The sequence below is a fragment of the Camelus bactrianus genome, chromosome 23 (genome assembly GCF_048773025.1).
Source record: "Camelus bactrianus isolate YW-2024 breed Bactrian camel chromosome 23, ASM4877302v1, whole genome shotgun sequence".
NCBI lineage: Eukaryota > Metazoa > Chordata > Mammalia > Artiodactyla > Camelidae > Camelus > Camelus bactrianus.
In genome coordinates this window covers 32,489,323-32,505,734 of record NC_133561.1, presented here as the reverse complement: position 1 = coordinate 32,505,734, position 16,412 = coordinate 32,489,323, and the positions used below count along the sequence as shown (strand labels likewise).

The following is a 16,412-nucleotide window of genomic DNA, read 5'->3' as shown; positions in this document are numbered from 1 at the left end:
GTGTAGTTTAGCAAAAGAGATGATTTGAGCTGCAAACAGCCAAATGGAGCAGGAAAGTTTTGTTCTTGGTGACTTATGACCCTCCCATGGGTACTCTGAAAAGTCTCTGCCTTGTCTCATTCTTGCTCTCAGTTTTCTGTCAACTGTTCTTGGCTAATGTATAAACTAATCTTTTAAAAAAGAAGGTTCTATTTTTAAATGCAAATCCGAGTCACTCTGCTTCATAAAATCCAATGCCTTCCCCTCTCCTCCAAAATTACATTGTCCCTTAGCACAGCATGTAAGGCTCTGTTGTGCCAGCTTCTTCCACCGCTCACCCTGCATGCTCTATACTCCAGCAAAGCTACTGGCTGTGGACTTACCTCATACACTCATCTCTCTCGAGCCCTTTGCTTTGTTAATGCTGCCTGTCTTCTGCCTAGAAGTCTCTTTCCTCCTCTTTTCTTTGGCTAACTCCCACACACGCGTGACTTCAGGGTTACCTCTCCAAATACCCACTTGTCTCTCTCTGCAGTTGGGTTTGGTGCCTGTCCGCTAGACGTACAATCTTTGTTTACCCTCATTGTTTTAAAACTGTTTACCTGTCCATCTTCCCCAGCAGAGTATAAACTTTTTTGTTTTGGGGGGGAGAAGGTAATTAGGTTTATTAACTTTTTTTTTAGAGGAGTACTGGGGATTGAACCCATGACCTTGTGCGTGCTAAGCATGCACGCTACCACTTGAGCTATGTGCTCCACCCTAAACTCTTGAGATAGAGGTTCTTACTAACCTACATATTCTCAGCATCCGGTACAAATCTGGCACATAGAAGGCACGTTTGTTTGTTAGGGTTGCCGTAACAAAATACCACAGCCTGGGTGGCTTAAACCACAGAGATGTATTTTCTCACATTTCTGGAGACTAGAAGCCTAAGGTCAAGGTGTTGGCTAGTTGGGTTTCCTTTGAGGCCTTTCTCTTTGGTTTGCAAATGGTCCCCTTCTCACTGCGTCCTCACAGGGTCTTTCCTCTGCGTGCTCGTGTCTGCTTTAATTTCTATAAAGACACTAGTCACCTTGCATTAGGGGCCCACTCAAATGGCCTTGTTTAACCTTAATTACTTCTTTAAGAGCCTATATAGTCACGTCCTGCGGCACGGGGTGTTTAGAGCTTCAGCACATGATTTTGGGGGGCACACTTCAGCTAATAACAGAAAGCATTCAATAAAAATTGCTGAACCGATGAAATAGTTCTTGACCCATTTCAGGGGCTGTTGATCTTCGCTAGACTGCCCCTGTCTTTTCCCAACCCCATTCTTTGGCACTCGTCTCATTAATCATAGCCGTTCAACAAGTTGTGAGGTTTCTGGTTGAGATGGAAGAAACTTTAAGCTGAGGGGAAGGATGCTCTTCAATATTTGTAAGGCCTGGAGGTGAGTCTTCTCTCAGGGTATGCCCCTCTGGACCAGTGATTTGCAGATTCCTTGAGAATGTCATGAAAATCTCAGACTTTACAAGAACATTATGATTAGTTGGAACGAAAAAAGGGAAACACATGTGTCATAGTATGTTCCACTATTTGGCTTTATTGAATTGGTAATATGGTCATTCTCAAGTTTCAAAATTTAAAATGTATATAAGGTGGGGAGGGTATAGCTCAGTGACAGAGCACATGCTTAGCATGCACGAGGTCCTGGATTCAATCCCCAGTGCCTCCTCTAAAAATAAACAAGCCTAATTACCTCCCCCCAAAATAAAAAATTTTAGAAATTAAAATGTATATAAGGGCATATGTAGAGTAAAAACATCTTCCCTCCTGCTCCTGCCCCAGCTACCCAGTTCCCCATGTTACCAGTTCCTCAGGTATTCCAGAGCTAGTTCAGGTACATAGAAACAATTTCTATGTAATGTCATGTACAAAGCATGATATTGTGCACCTTGCTTTTTATTATATTTATTATGAAAGTTTTAAATTATGAATTACAAATTCATGACAAATCCTGTTTCACTTACACCCCTACCAACTACCCGCCCCACCCGCCCCATCTGGCCCCTAGGACTGGGTTAGGGTGAGGTAAGCACGGTGCCTGGGCTTAATTTAAGGAGGCGCTCACTCTCGGGTTGACCTGGCACGTGCAGCCGTGACTCCCTAAATTTGTCTCCTTAGGCTTGCCCCAGCTGAGATCCAGCCCTGCCTGCTCCCTTAGATTATTCTGAAGTAAATCTCAGATATATCATAGCTTGCTTTTTCTCTTACCGTATATTGGATACCATTTCATATCAGGACACAAAGAACTTCTTTAACATTTATCATAGTTGCACAGTATTACACTACGAATATGCAGTAATTGCGCTGGTTCCTGTTGACGGATGTTTAGGTCGTTTCCCACCTTGGTATTTTAAACAACGCTGCGATGGTTACATTATATCACACATGTTAAGTTTGTAGGATCAAATACCTAGAAGTAGATTTAATAAGTAAATTTAATAATTTACATTGCCACCAATGTAAATTTTTGACCTTTGCCAATCTAATGAGAGAAAATGATTTCTCAGTGTAGTTTGAATTTCTCTTACAATAAGTGAAGTCGGACATCTTTTCCAACTTTGAAGATCATTTGTATTTCCTTTCCTATAAACTGTTAACATCTATCGTCAATTTTTATTTTGAGTCTCTTTGTCACATTAAAAATGGCTGCAAGTTCTTTAACACACCTCCCATGAAGAGCTGGGCTCTGTTTTTCCAGCCCTTGAATCTAGTACAGTAAACCCTACACCAGTTCCAGGCTGGCCTGTAAGGGTGCTGCTGGCTTCAGCCTTGGGTTCTTGGAGCCCTGGGCCGCCGTGTAAGATGGCACACTCCTCTACCAGAGAGACCGTGCGGTGAGGCCCTGAGGCTCATGACACGGAAGGGGACTCGGCTGGAGCTAGCCTTCCAAACACACACGCCAAGGCCTTAGGTGCATCTTCGGAAGCAGAAAAGTCACGCAGCTGAGCCCTGCCCAAGTTCTTGACCCACAAAATCGTGAATTGAAAAAAATGGTAGTTGTTTTAAGTCATTAACTTTTCAAATATTTCTTACACAGCAATTGAGAACCAAAATAGCTTTTCTTCTTCTCCTTCTTCTTCTCCTTCTTCTTCTTCTTCTTCTTCTTCTTCTTCTTCTTCTTCTTCTTCTTCTTCTTCTTCTTCTTCTTCTTCTTCTTCTTCTTCTTCTTCTTCTTCTTCTTCTTCTTCTTCTTCTTCTTCTTCTTCTTCTTCTCCTTCTCCTTCTCCTTCTCCTTCTCCTTCTCCTTCTCCTTCTCCTTCTCCTTCTCCTTCTTCTTTTTTTTTGTGGGCAGGAGTGGGGTATTTATTTATTTATTTATTTAATGGGAGCTCTGGGGGTTGAACCAAGGACCTCGCACATGCTAAGCATGTGCTCCATCACTGAGTTACATCCTCTCCCTAGAACAGCACTTTCTTTTCTTTAGTTCTTTCAGTGTTAGTAAAATTACCCATTTGTTCAATGTGGTACAAACACACTTTTCGCAGATCTTCTCATTTTGCTTATCATGGTGGCTTTTTAGTCATGCAAAACTACAATTTTTATGTACTGAATTTATTACTTTTAAAAACCAGTTAGAACATGCAGTTGAGGAGAAAATTTTTCAGAACAAAAGAGATGAAATATCTATGATTAAACTAGATAGACTTGAAAGGAGAAACTAAAAACTAAAGAAAACTGGCAACTTAGTTGGGGGTATAGCTCAGTGGTCCAGTATGTAATTAGCAGGCAGGAGGTTCCAGGTTCAATTCCCAGTACCTTCACCAAAAGTAATAAATAGATGAACTTAACCCACCCCCCCAAAATTAAGAAAACTAAAAACTTAGATTCAAAGGCAAATTTGAACAATTAGAAAGCCTACTGTACTTAAGATTTTAAAAAGTTAATTCTAAGTTATTCTAGATTTAATGTAATCACCATAAAAATTTCAAAAATATTTTTTTAATTAGATAAACTAATTCATAAGTTTTAAAGAAAAACAAGCGAGAATAGCTAGGAAAATTCTACCTACTTCTAGTCCTACCAAATAAGAAAACATTATAAGCTACAATACTTATAACTATGATACTAGTCTATAAATAGATACTAAGATCAACTGAACAAAATATAAACTCTATACATATAAACATATACCCACACACACATATACTCTTGGTAGACTATAAATGTGGCATTTAAAATTGAGGAACAAAGGGTTATTTTTTTTGTAATGGTGACTGATGGACAACTGGGTAGCCACCTAGAAGTTATGAAGTTGTATCAGTTCTAAGATATACTGGGATAAATTCTAGATGCATCAAAGATTTAAATGCAAAAAATGCAAAAATCATTAAGAAAAAAAGTAAATCACTTCTCATGGGTTGATAATCAGTCAAAACAATCGGTTATAGAGATCATCAGTCCTTAAAAGTTTAGGTATCACGACTTCAGAAACAGGAACATGCACAAACAAGCAGCCGAGTATCTCTGCGTCTCAGCTGGGGTGGGTATATCAGTGTGCTCTGACCACACTGTCTTCAGATTCAGCAGATCTCAGATTTTCTCTGTGTACATCATGACCTTCTGTTGGGTTTGGGAAGGGGAATTTTTTTTTAAAGAAATAATTATTCCATGCATTTTCTAGGTCTTTAAAATGGCACTTTCATATTCTTTGATCTCACATTTTTATGAGGTTGCCCTTAAACATTTAACAGAGGACCTTGAAACTGAGCAGGACCCTGCGGAGCTTTCTGGGGAACAGGCCCCTGTGTCCCCTACCTCTTATATAGAAAAGCTTTAGTCTCCTAGGCCTTCCCTGAGTTCCAGAGAGCAAATTTAATCAGAGAAGTGAGAAAATGCAGAAACACAGGAAAACAGTCAAGCAAGATAAAATAACGACAGTTTAGCCATGAAACAAAGTCAAGGATGACAGATAATATCCTGAGCATATCCTTGAAGTTGTTTTGCAGATACTACGACCACTAGCAGGTGGAAGAAGCTAACTGCATGATGAACATGAATACGCAGCCCCCAGACTGAGGACCGGAGCCTGAGGACTGATAATGCTGATTCCTGGGACCTCACTACCCAATGAGAAAATTGTGCATGAGCTGATCACGTACCCACAACCCTCTCCCTTACTTTGTCTTAAAAATCTTTGCCTTTAAAAAGCCACCAGGCAGTTCGGATCTTCTGAGCACAAGCTGCTGGGTCCGCTTGCTCGGCCCTGCAGTAAATGCTGTACTTTCCTTCCCCACAACCCAGCGTCAGCAGGTTGGCTTTACTGCTTCCTCAGACGAGCGGACCCAAGTTTGGTTTAGTAACCTCAGTTCAACAAGTAGTGATTCTGCCTTGCCCTAAGTGGTGTCCCCTTAGAGGAGCCCCTTCAACTCTGAGCTTCAGTGTCCTTATCTATAAAATGGGTACTCCAATTAAACGGAATTCCTGCTGGACCACAAGCCCCCAAACAGGTAACCTAACAAATTCCAACTCCTCCCCTTCCAGCTGTGTTACCCAGGAAACAGCATGTTCAAATGTTCAGACCTTAATGTGTACACGTATCTACTGCTACTTCATTGACTCTTTAGCCCCACGAGGAAGGAACCTTTTTATTACAATTTGGGTAACAACTCAGCCCAGACATAGCAAAGCTGAGTAACTTACCCTTGGTCACACTATAAGCGAGCTGGATTTGAGCCCAGCAATCAGATTTCAGAGTTTTCACGCTAAACAGATGCCCTGTTGCCACCTTACAATAACCCTTCACAAAGTCGACGAGAGTTTAATCTGTTGTTGGAGCAAACCACGACATCCGGCTTTTGAATTCAGAGTGTCTGTGACTGAAAGCGTCAGATGTGGAAGCCCTGAGCTTGGGCTTCTTGCCGCCCTACCCTGTCCATCACAACCCTGCTATCAAGCCTAGAAACAGGCCTTAGAAAAAGCACTAAACCAACCCATTCCACGTACTGAGGTTCGCAACGGGACGATTTGGCTCTTAAAGCCGACAGAGAAAGTGAAGACGCGATGGCCCCCAGCCGACCCCCCAACCCCAGCCGCGGGCCCTCACACAACAGGAGCCGCTGGGCTCCTCCTCCCCCTCCTCCAGGTGGCGCTGTAGGACCAACACACGTTCAAATAAGCAGTCGTCTCAGATTGGCCTCCCCCGGATGCTATAGAGCACAGAGATAAGCCGCTCTCCGTGGCTAGAGAGGTATTTCCCTGGAGCGGAGCCGCCCCGGTCGCCGCGCGAGCGTGACGCACTTCCGCTTCCGACTTCATTCCGGAAGCTGCTTTTTGAGGTAGCGTGCGGGTTAGAGCGGTCTTTGTGAGCTTCCACCATGGCGTACCGTGGCCAGGGCCAGAAAGTGCAGAAGGTGATGGTGCAACCCATCGTATCCTACTGGGGATGTGAGAGCTAGGAGGTTCGGGCCAGGAAACGGGGGGCGAAGGAGCCGACAGCAGGCCAGAGGGAGCGGAGTGCGGGCCCTCATCCCATGAGCCCCCGGGGCTACCGAGCCTGCGAGAAAGCGCGGGTAGTTGAAGAACCGGTGATGGGTGGGAGGTTGGGTTTGGGCGGACCTCTGCGGGGGGCACTGCAGGAATGGCCGGGGTGAGCGGAGGGAAGACAGCCTTAATTACATGCTGAGTGAAGGCCGGAGTTACCGGTCTCGGGCAGGGGGGAAAGATGTCTGCGCCGAAGAAACTGAAGGAGAGTAAGAGGGGATTCGTTTACAGTATTTAGGAAGCCCCATGTGAGTGCCTCGTTGGGCGCTTTTCGTTGCGAAGGCACAGACCTCGCGTTCAGAAAACAAAAAGTGAGATGGGTGGGGGCAGGTTGGACCACTTTCAGGGAGCAAAGCCTATGCTACGCGTGCCTTTTTTTTTTTTTCCTTAACCACTGGTACAGAACCTCATCTTCAGATACTTGCAAAACGTAAGTTGTTTGTTAACTGTTTCATGGTTACTTTTTAAGTTAAAGATGAATTTATTTGGCTGTGCCGTCCTGTCTGATCACTGTTCTAGAGTTGAAAGTAGGTGAAACTGGAGGTTGGGAGGGGTATTTGATGGGAAGAAGTGCAAGGAAAGCTCCATTGTGAAAAATGGTTTGTAGCCATGCCAACTCCAAACATGCAAAGAATTGTGTCGTCATTACTTTGCAAGACCAAAATTACTAATCTCAAAAAATAATTATTGGCTGGCCTGACAGTGATGTGTGGGTATTGGTGCTTTTGTTTATAGTGATCATGACGAGAACATCGGAATCTTTTCCCCTACCTTTTATGATGAAACACTGGAAGAAAAGTTCAGTCAGCTTTAAACCAGGTCGTAAGGTGGTGTGTTAAGTGCTCCGGCTGGGGTGGGGGAAGGAATATAGAAAAGACACTGTAAAAGGAAGACAGAAAGGATAGGTTCAGAGGATTTAGTGGCAGCCTCCTTTCCTTTGGGAGGATTTTTAGCAACTCAGAATTTGACTTGGCAGGACAGAGTGTTTAAATTATCTCTGAGAGAAAATGTAGTTCCCGTTCTGACAGATTTTAGTGTGTGATAACACAATTGAAAAACAGGTTAATTTCAAGCTATTGTAATTTTTAATCACCAGAATTGAAAGTCCCTCTTCTGGTCGTTAGATGTGAGACATGGAAAACTGAGAACCTAGAGAAAGCTGTCTTGGAGCTGGATTTTGCAGTAGCAGATAAGCAGCCCTTTACGCTTTCCTGTCACAAAATTTCACGCTAAATGTGTTAAAACCAGAAGCAGTAGAAATATGACTAAGATCCCAGGAAAATTAACTTAGTCCCAGTATAGCACTTAAGTGAGAATGTTTCTTGATAAGGAATTAATCTTGGCTTTTGTTAAAGTTTTTTAGGAGCCGTATTTGTCTCTTGTTTGGCTGGATTTTGTTTACTTGTTTCTTAACATTTCTATTTTTATGATTATTTCAGAGATCTCGGATTCAGGTGTGGCTTTATGAGCAAGTAAATATGCGGATAGAAGGCTGTATCATTGTGAGTAACCAGGATACTTTATTTCAGAGCAGTTTGTTCATAGAAAAATATTTCACAAAAGATGGCCAACAGAGCAATGTACAAAAGGTCAAAGACATAATGCACAGAAGGGTTTTCAGGGCCCATTATCCTTGTCTCATGGTTTTACTTGATAGAGATTGGGTGATTCATAAAAGAGAGGGAAAACTAATTTTAAAAAATTCTTTAAACAACAATATTAGTATTTAAAGGAAGAGTCCAAAAAAGGGGGGGAGTGAGATTAATGGAGTATTAGTTCTAGGTCAGGTGGTACCTGAATAGAGCAGAGTGGGGAAAGTTAAATAAAATGTCCAAGACTGTAGAGTAACTTAAATAATGTTTAAAAGAAAGATGAAATATGGTGGAAGCATTATGTTAGGATTCTAGTATTTTTTTGGACATTGTAGATTGCATCAGTAATCTGCCCTTCCCAGATGACTAGTTGGGAAAACAAGCTAGTGGTGGTTCGTGGTGATAGTGTTTGGTGGGGAGCATGGGAATAGGGTGGCAGTAGATGTTAATTCCTACATGTACACACGCTCTATATTGAGCAGGTTGTAAAAGATAAGGAGAATGGTTGTTTAACAGAGCTGATGAAATCTTAAGTCTAAAAGGTTCCAGAAGTAACTTGAAGTACATTGTCTTTCTTTGTTATTTAAAAAGAGGCTTGGGATGGGGAGGTAGTGTTTCAGCTGATGTATCAATGGAGGGGTGAATGTCTGAATTTGGCATTTCTGTATCTATAAAGGCATATTCATTCAGAATTGCTTGGATGTGATCTTACATGAAGATGACCATCAACTGGCTTATTTTTCTAGGGTTTTGATGAGTATATGAACCTCGTATTAGATGATGCAGAAGAGATTCATTCTAAAACAAAGTCAAGAAAACAGCTGGGTAAGAATATAGATGGTCTTAAAGAATTCTAGAAATTTTTATTCACTTGCAGAAGTGAATGAGTTGCAGCTCATTTCATGCTTAAATTTATTTTGCATTTGAGATGTTACTGTTTGGGGGAGTAGTACACTCTTGAAATCACCCTCTGCCACTTACTCCTTACCCCACTCCACTTCTGCTTCTGTCTCTCCATTCAGGTCTCACCAAGGTCACCAAAGACTAATGGTGTTAAATCTAATGGTCCTCATTTTATTGGACTCTCAACAGCATTTGGCTCTGTGATAGTATAGTCAGGTTTTCGTTTTTTCATTACTAGTTGTTCCTTTTTCAGACTTGGTAATACATTCTTTGAGAGTCAGCCGTTAAATGCTGGAATTGCTCAAGGCTTGGGTTTATGTCCTCCTGTTACTCAGTATTATTTTCCTGGGTACTCAAGACTGTACCTTCAATTTCCACCTACATGGTGACTTCCAAATTTGCGTCAGTAGTCCTAGACCTCTCTGAGCCTATTCAACACTTCTACTTGGGTGTCTCAAAGACGCCTCAGTATCAGAAATCAAGCTCAATGCCCACCCCTAACACACTGTTTAGAGGTATTTTATTGTTCCCTGCCATCCTGCATGGCACCGGTTTCTGTTTAGTTTACTAATTAACTTCTCCGCACCTGCCTCAGCTCCTCCAGTTTGCTCCTCGGGCATCTTTTTAAAACACAATTCTGAACTTGTCATCACTTTGCCTGAATTCCTTCAATGGCTTCCTGTCATTCGGAGGATAAGAAAATTTTCGGTGTACTCTTCCAGGTCCTTCATGATCTGACCTTATCTCCCTCTGCTTGTTTTGTATCTCTTTCTGTTCATTTTCTGAGCTTCATCCACACTTCTGTCAATTCTTTGAATCTTCACATTTGTTCCTTTATAAATCTTTGTATATGCTGTTCCCTGTATTTTTAGGACACAGATCAAATATCACTTCCTGCCAGGGTTTGGTTTTGTTCTGGTTGGGGTGAGGATTGAGGGTGGCAGTGTGTGTTGTGCTGGGTTTGTAGTAAAACATTCATTAGTGGGTTATTAATGTCTCTCCCACTGGTCCACATGCTCCATGAATGCCTGAAGCCTGTCTTTTTTGCTCCCTAGTATAACCAGTGCCTAACTCAGTGCCTGCCACATACCAGAAACTTAAAAACATTTGGACACTGAAGACATTCTCTTAACCCAGTTAACGTAGGTTCTTTAGGATTCGTGGCTTTAACAAGACAAACTGAACCATTTCTGTTAAAATTCCGTTAATGTGAGGTTTATTTAGGCATTTTGCCTTTAATTGTGTAATGCCCTGATTCATAGTTCACTGGTATTTTTATCAATGGTGCGCTTCAGGTGTCTTTTTTTCCCAGACCCTAAAGATTCTCTTGAGCCTGTTACTAGCTGTGTGGGAAGTAGATTCTGAGAAGTGATGCAAGATTTTGCTATGCTTCTCCCTGCTGAGGCTATTTTTGTGAAAGCCTGGGTTTTTCAAATTTAAACATGTCTTGTTAAGAAAGGCAAGCTAACTTTTTAAAATTACTTATAAGTTATTTGTAAAGTGTTGCATTCCCGTAGTAATACCCACCCTGTAGAACAGACCAGTACTGCCCCTTGGGGAAGCCTGGGAAAGTGAAACAGTTTAATTGTTATTGCTGTTCTTACGAAGTACAGTGTTCCTGAAGATATTCATAGATATTTCTCAGGGAAAAAAAAGTCTTCTCTGCTCACATAAGTTTAGGAGATGTTGGGTAAAACTTAAACAAGTGTATTTATTGCAGGATAAAATCTTTATTATGTTAAGAGCTCTAAATTCTAGTGTGCTGCGTTTCCTAAAAAACCACTTCTCAACTTCAAATTGAGAACGTGAAGAAACGCTGGGGTAGACCTAGTCAGTTGACTTAGTCTGCAGAAGCTGTATTTTTCATAAAATAACATTTCTCTATCTTCATAAGGTTACTGTTGAAAAAGTGCATATGCTGTAATGTGCACAGCCTTTCAGTATGTGGATATTGGAAAATGTCACATACCATCATGAGAGAGAAAGCATTTTCAGAATCACTCAAGAACGATCCAAAATTCTCAGGCTAAAAGGTGGTTACACAGTTGCCTGAGTGGCTATTAATAGGCTTTTTTTTTTTGTTTTTAATTTTGTGTTGCAGGTCGGATCATGCTAAAAGGAGATAATATTACTCTGCTCCAAAGTGTCTCCAACTAGAAACGATGACTAAAGGGAGAAAGAGCAATACAAATACACTCTGCTCCAGTGTCTCCGACTAGAAGCGATCACTTGGTGTGAGATGTTGAGAGGGCATTACAGTTCATTTTGGCATATGGGTGTTTCTCTGGGATGTTATTCTGAACCATTTATTCATGTTGTGTTGGCACCCTTACCTTATTAGCAGGACTACAATAAATGCTAGCTTTTATTAAATGTTTAAAATGTTTTTTTTATTAAAAAAAACTTACCTTGTTTCCCTTCTAACCAGCTGTAGAGAGTGTTTACACAATGGTACTGTTAGCTATTGGTATTTATTTTAAAGTTTTCTGAAGGATGGCATTTGCCCTAGGCATTTCCTTTTCACAGTACTGGGATCCGTAGATTCTTAACGCAGAGAGCAGGAATTCTCCCTGACAGGTGACCTGATACTGGGTGGTGGAGAAGGGGAGTGTTTGTGAAAGTAAAGGTGTCTTCCCCAGCAGTTCTAATTCTGGATGCTGAGGCACAAGGATTTCTAACCACAGCAGATTGGGGACATTATAATCGCTTCAATACTTGCTTACACTTGCATAAAATTCTTTTGTCACTAAGATCAGAATGTGAGAAGTATTTGGATATAGGCAAAGAATGAAATGCCTTAAGTTCATTTAAAAGGAGCTCTGTTAGGAGATAACAGGAAGGAGACTGAAAAAGACCCACTGGCAGCACTGGTGAGTTGTTGTTAGGCAGAATAGTGGTATGTTAGTTGAAGAAACACCTCTCTTATTTAAGAATTCCTCCCCCACTAACTACTTATTTCCTAATTGAATTATGTGGACCAATTTCTCCAGTATCAGGGTTATACCAGTTAGAATTCTGTTAAGTGGTTATCAAGCATCCACTGTTAGTTGAACATGTACAGCGTGGCAGACTGAGACAGCTTCAGTACCAGGTGCTAAGGGCTGTTTAAATTGGATCTTGACAGATGAATAAAGCCTACTTTAAATTTTGGCAGTGGGCAGTATTATTAAGGGTTGGTGAGGAGGAACCAAGTCCAGTTCCTGCTTTTCCAAGTGCTTATGAGGGAGATAGAGAACTTTTAACGAAAAGTTCTAAACTGAGTAAAAGGAACCCTTTGTGAGGTAGAGGAGGTCTGCAGATGAGTGTAGAAATCAGTCCAGCTTAGAACTTGGCATTCTAGTTGTTCCTCTCCTATTTGAACTTGTGCCTTTTTGGTTATATTTTGAAATAAAGGGGTGCTTTAGCTCTTAACAGATATTGACTTTGAAATTCCATTGAACCTGCTATTGCATGCAAAGGAAACATTGGGCAGCAGAGGGAGTTGCAGTCCTGAAACTGCTTCAGCCTTTCTGGTAAAAAGCTTTTTGAGAGCAGAGCAAAGACCTCCCTGCAGCTTTCTTGGCATCAAAATAGCTAGGAAGAAGGATAAAAGCTGGGGCAGCGTAATCCCTAAGAAAACCTGCTGGCTGCTTTTTCCATTTCCCTGTGCGGCCTTTCTGACCTGGCTGCCCTGTGTAAGCAAAGCTGTTCCTGCTGTGGCTTATTCTGAATGGATCAAGACATGGAAGGGTCTATTTTTGACAGAGCAAATGGTGATAGTGAGCAATAAGGTGCAGTGAACTCTCACAATTGAGCTCTGTATTTAGGAGCCTCTGCTGGCTTTCCTTCTCTACCGGAGCCTGCGGTGTTTGCTTTTTAAGTTGTACTTTTCCACGATCTGTAGATCTTTTCTTCCAGCTGGAATTTGTATTACAGGAGGCGTTGCTCTCTGCTTCATTAAGCTTATTAAAACGTGCAGCTGGGAAGCTGCTCTTGTTGACAGCCCTTGGTACATGAGCAGTCATTTTTTTTGTGGAATGGCTGTTGATTCTGAAGGGGTCGTCTTGCCAACCACCCACTAACTCTTGTAACATTCTTGAAGTAGGGGTTGGGAGGAGACTCAGGCTCTGAGTAAGTGCTGGTGCGGGCCTGGAGTTCTACCGGTAGTAGGTAGGGAGAGAGGGATAAGAATAGTTTGAAAATGCTAGAATTTTGTATTTGCAGGCATCAGCTGTTATTGTAACACATTTGTCAGTTTCAGGGTAAAAGAGGGGGTCTCTGCCTAATTTGGATTAAGGCGTTACTGACCAGGAACCGTCACGGGCATTTCCTGGGGTAAGCCTCATAGGCCCCATCTCACATTGAAGCTGTGACATGGGATCTTCCTTAATTACTCCTATTAGAACTGATCATAACCACATACTTACGGCGTGCTTTTGTGAGGAGGTGCTTGGTGAAACTTAAGTTAGCGTGAGAACTTACGGTCTGTTATGTAGAGTTTAATTTTAATTTAAAGGTTATATCCAATGGAATTTTAAAAAATTGAATTAAAAAATACTAGCTTAATACACATTTATAGTCAAAATGCAAACCGCACAGAAAAATTATCTATTCTACATTTTGAAATCCCAGTCTGTCCCTTCCCACCCCCATCCCCCTGGCAACCACAAGTTTGTATTCTATGTCTATGAGTCTGTTTCTGTTTTGTATTTATTTATTTATTTATTTAGATTCCGCATATGAGCGATCTCATATGGTATTTTTCTTTCTCTTTCTGGCTTACTTCACTTAGAATGACATTCTCCAGGAACATCATGTTGCTGCAAATGGTGTTATGTTGTCGATTTTTATGGCTGAATAGTATTCCATTATATAAATATACCACATCTTTATCCAGTCATCTGTTGATGGACATTTAGGCTGTTTCCATGTCTTGGCTATTGTAAATAGTGCTGCTATGAACATTGGGGTGCAGGTGTCATTTTGAAGTAGGGTTCCTTCTGGATATATGCCCAGGAGCGGGATTCCTGGGCCAAATGGTAAATCAATTCCTAGTCTTTTGAGGAATCTCCATACTGTTTTCTACAGTGGCTGCACCAAACTGCAGTCCCACCAGCAATGTAGGAGGGTTCCCTTTTCTCAACAGCCTCTCCAGCATTTGTCATTTGTGGACTTTTGAATGATGGCCATTCTGACTGGTGTGAGGTGATACCTCATTGTAGTTTTGATTTGCATTTCTCTGATAATTAGTGATACTGAACATTTTTTCTTGTGCCTATGGATCACTTGTATGTCCTCCTTGGAGAATTGCTTGTTTAGGTCTTCTGCCCATTTTGGGATTGGGTTGTTTGTTTTTTTCTTATTAAGTTGTATGAGTTGCTTATATATTCTGGAGATCAAGCTTTTGTCGGTTTCATTTGCAAAAATTTTCTCCCATTCCGTAGGTTGTTGTTTTGTTTTACTTATGGTTTCCTTTGCTGTGTAGAAGCTTGTAAGTTTCATTAGGTCCCATTTGTTTATTCTTGCTTTTATTTCTATTGCTTGGGTAGACTGCCCTAGGAGAACATTTTTGAGATGTATGTGAGATAATATTTTGCCTATATTTTCTTCTAGGAGGTTTATTGTATCTTGTCTTATGTTTAAGTCTTTGATCCATTTTGAGTTTACTTTTGTGTATGGTGTAAGGGAGTGCTCTAGCTTCATTGCTTTACATGCTGCTGTCCAGTTTTCCCAACACCATTTGCTGAAGAGACTGTCTTTATTCCATTGTGTATTCTTGCCTCCTTTGTCGAAGATTAGTTGACCAAAAGTTTGTGGGTTCATTTCTGGGCTCTCTATTCTGTTTCATTGGTCCATATGTCTGTTTTTGTACCAATACCATGCTGTCTAGACTGCAGCTCTATAGTATTGTCTGAAGTCTGGGAGAGTTATTCCTCCAGCCTCTTTCTTTTTCTTCAGTAATGCTTTGGCAATTCTAGGTCTTTTGTGGTTCCATATAAATTTTATTATGATTTGTTCTAGTTCTGTGAAATATGTCCTGGGTCATTTGATAGGCATTACATTAAATCTGTCGATTGCCTTGGGCAGTGTGACCATTTTAACAATATTGATTCTTCCAATCCAGGAGCATGGGATATCTTTCCATTTTTTAAAGTCTTCTTTAATTTCCTTCATCAGTGGTTTATAGTTTTCTGTGTATAAGTCTTTCACCTCCTTGGTTAGATTTATTCCTAGGTATTTTATTACTTTGGGTGCTATTTTTAAAGGGGATTGTTTCTTTACTTTAATTTTCTGTTAATTCATCATCAGTGTAAAGAAATGGAACTGATTTTTGAACGTTAATCTTGTAACCTGCTACCTTGCTGAATACTTTGATTATTTCTAGTAGTTTTTGTGTGGACCTTTTAGGGTTTTCTATACATAGTATCATGTCATCTGCATATAGTGACACTTTTACCTCTTCTTTTCCAATTTGGATCCTTTTATTTCTCTCTCTTGTCTGACTGCTGTGGCTAGGACTTCCAAGACTATGTTGAATAGGAGTGGGGATAGTGGGCAGCCTTGTCTTGTCCCAGATTTTAGTGGGAAGCTTTTGAGTTTTTCACTGTTGAGTGCTATGCTGGCTGTAGGTTTGTCATATATAGCTGTTATTATGTTGAGATATGTTCCCTCTATACCCACTTTGGTGAGAGTTTTTATCATAATTGGGTGTTGATGCTTTTTCTGCATCTATTGAGACGATCATGTGGTTTTATCCTTTCTCTTGTTGATGTGATGTATTACCTTGATTGATTTGCATATGTTGAACCACCCTTGTGTCCCTGGGATGAACCCCACTTGGTCATGATGTATAATCTTTTTTATGTGCTGTTTGATTCTATTTGCTGATATTTTGGTGAGGGTTTTTACATCTGTGTTCATTAGTGATATTGGACTATAATTCTCTTTTTTGGTAGTGTCTTTGCCTGGTTTTGGTATCAGGGTGATGGTGGCTTCACAGAATGAGTTTGGGAGTATTCCCTCCTTTTCAGTCTTCTGGAAGAGTTTGAGAAGGAAGAAGGACTGGAATGAGTTCTTCTTTGTATGTTTGGTAGAATTCCCCAGTGAAGCCGTCTGGTCCTGGACTTTTATTTGTAGGGAGTTTTTTTAATTCAATTTCATTTCTAGTGATCGGTTTGTTAAAGTGGTCAGTTTCTTCTTGGTTCAGTCTTGGTGGACTGTATGTTTCCAGGAACTTGTCCATCTCCTCTAGGTAATCCATTTTGGTTCCATATAGTTTTTCATAATATTCTTGTATGATATTCTGTATTTCTATGTTATTTGTTGTAATTTCTTCATTTTCCTTTCTTATCTTGCTTATTTGTGCTCTCTCCTTTTTCTTCTTTGTGAATTTGGCCAGAGGTTTGTCGATTTTATTTACTTTTCCAAAAAACC

At 40.8% G+C, this 16,412-nt stretch overlaps 1 protein-coding gene across 1 annotated transcript; it reads left to right on the top strand.

Annotated features, from left to right (window-relative positions):
• Positions 1-6,249: 6,249 nt before the first annotated feature.
• Positions 6,250-11,372, top strand: SNRPE (small nuclear ribonucleoprotein polypeptide E). Its single transcript, XM_010967397.3, has 5 exons — positions 6,250-6,392; positions 6,908-6,934; positions 7,944-8,006; positions 8,843-8,921; positions 11,101-11,372. The coding sequence occupies exons 1-5, from the start codon at positions 6,339-6,341 to the stop codon at positions 11,154-11,156; spliced, it is 279 nt and encodes a 92-aa protein (XP_010965699.1). The 5' UTR covers positions 6,250-6,338; the 3' UTR covers positions 11,157-11,372.
• Positions 11,373-16,412: the final 5,040 nt, after the last annotated feature.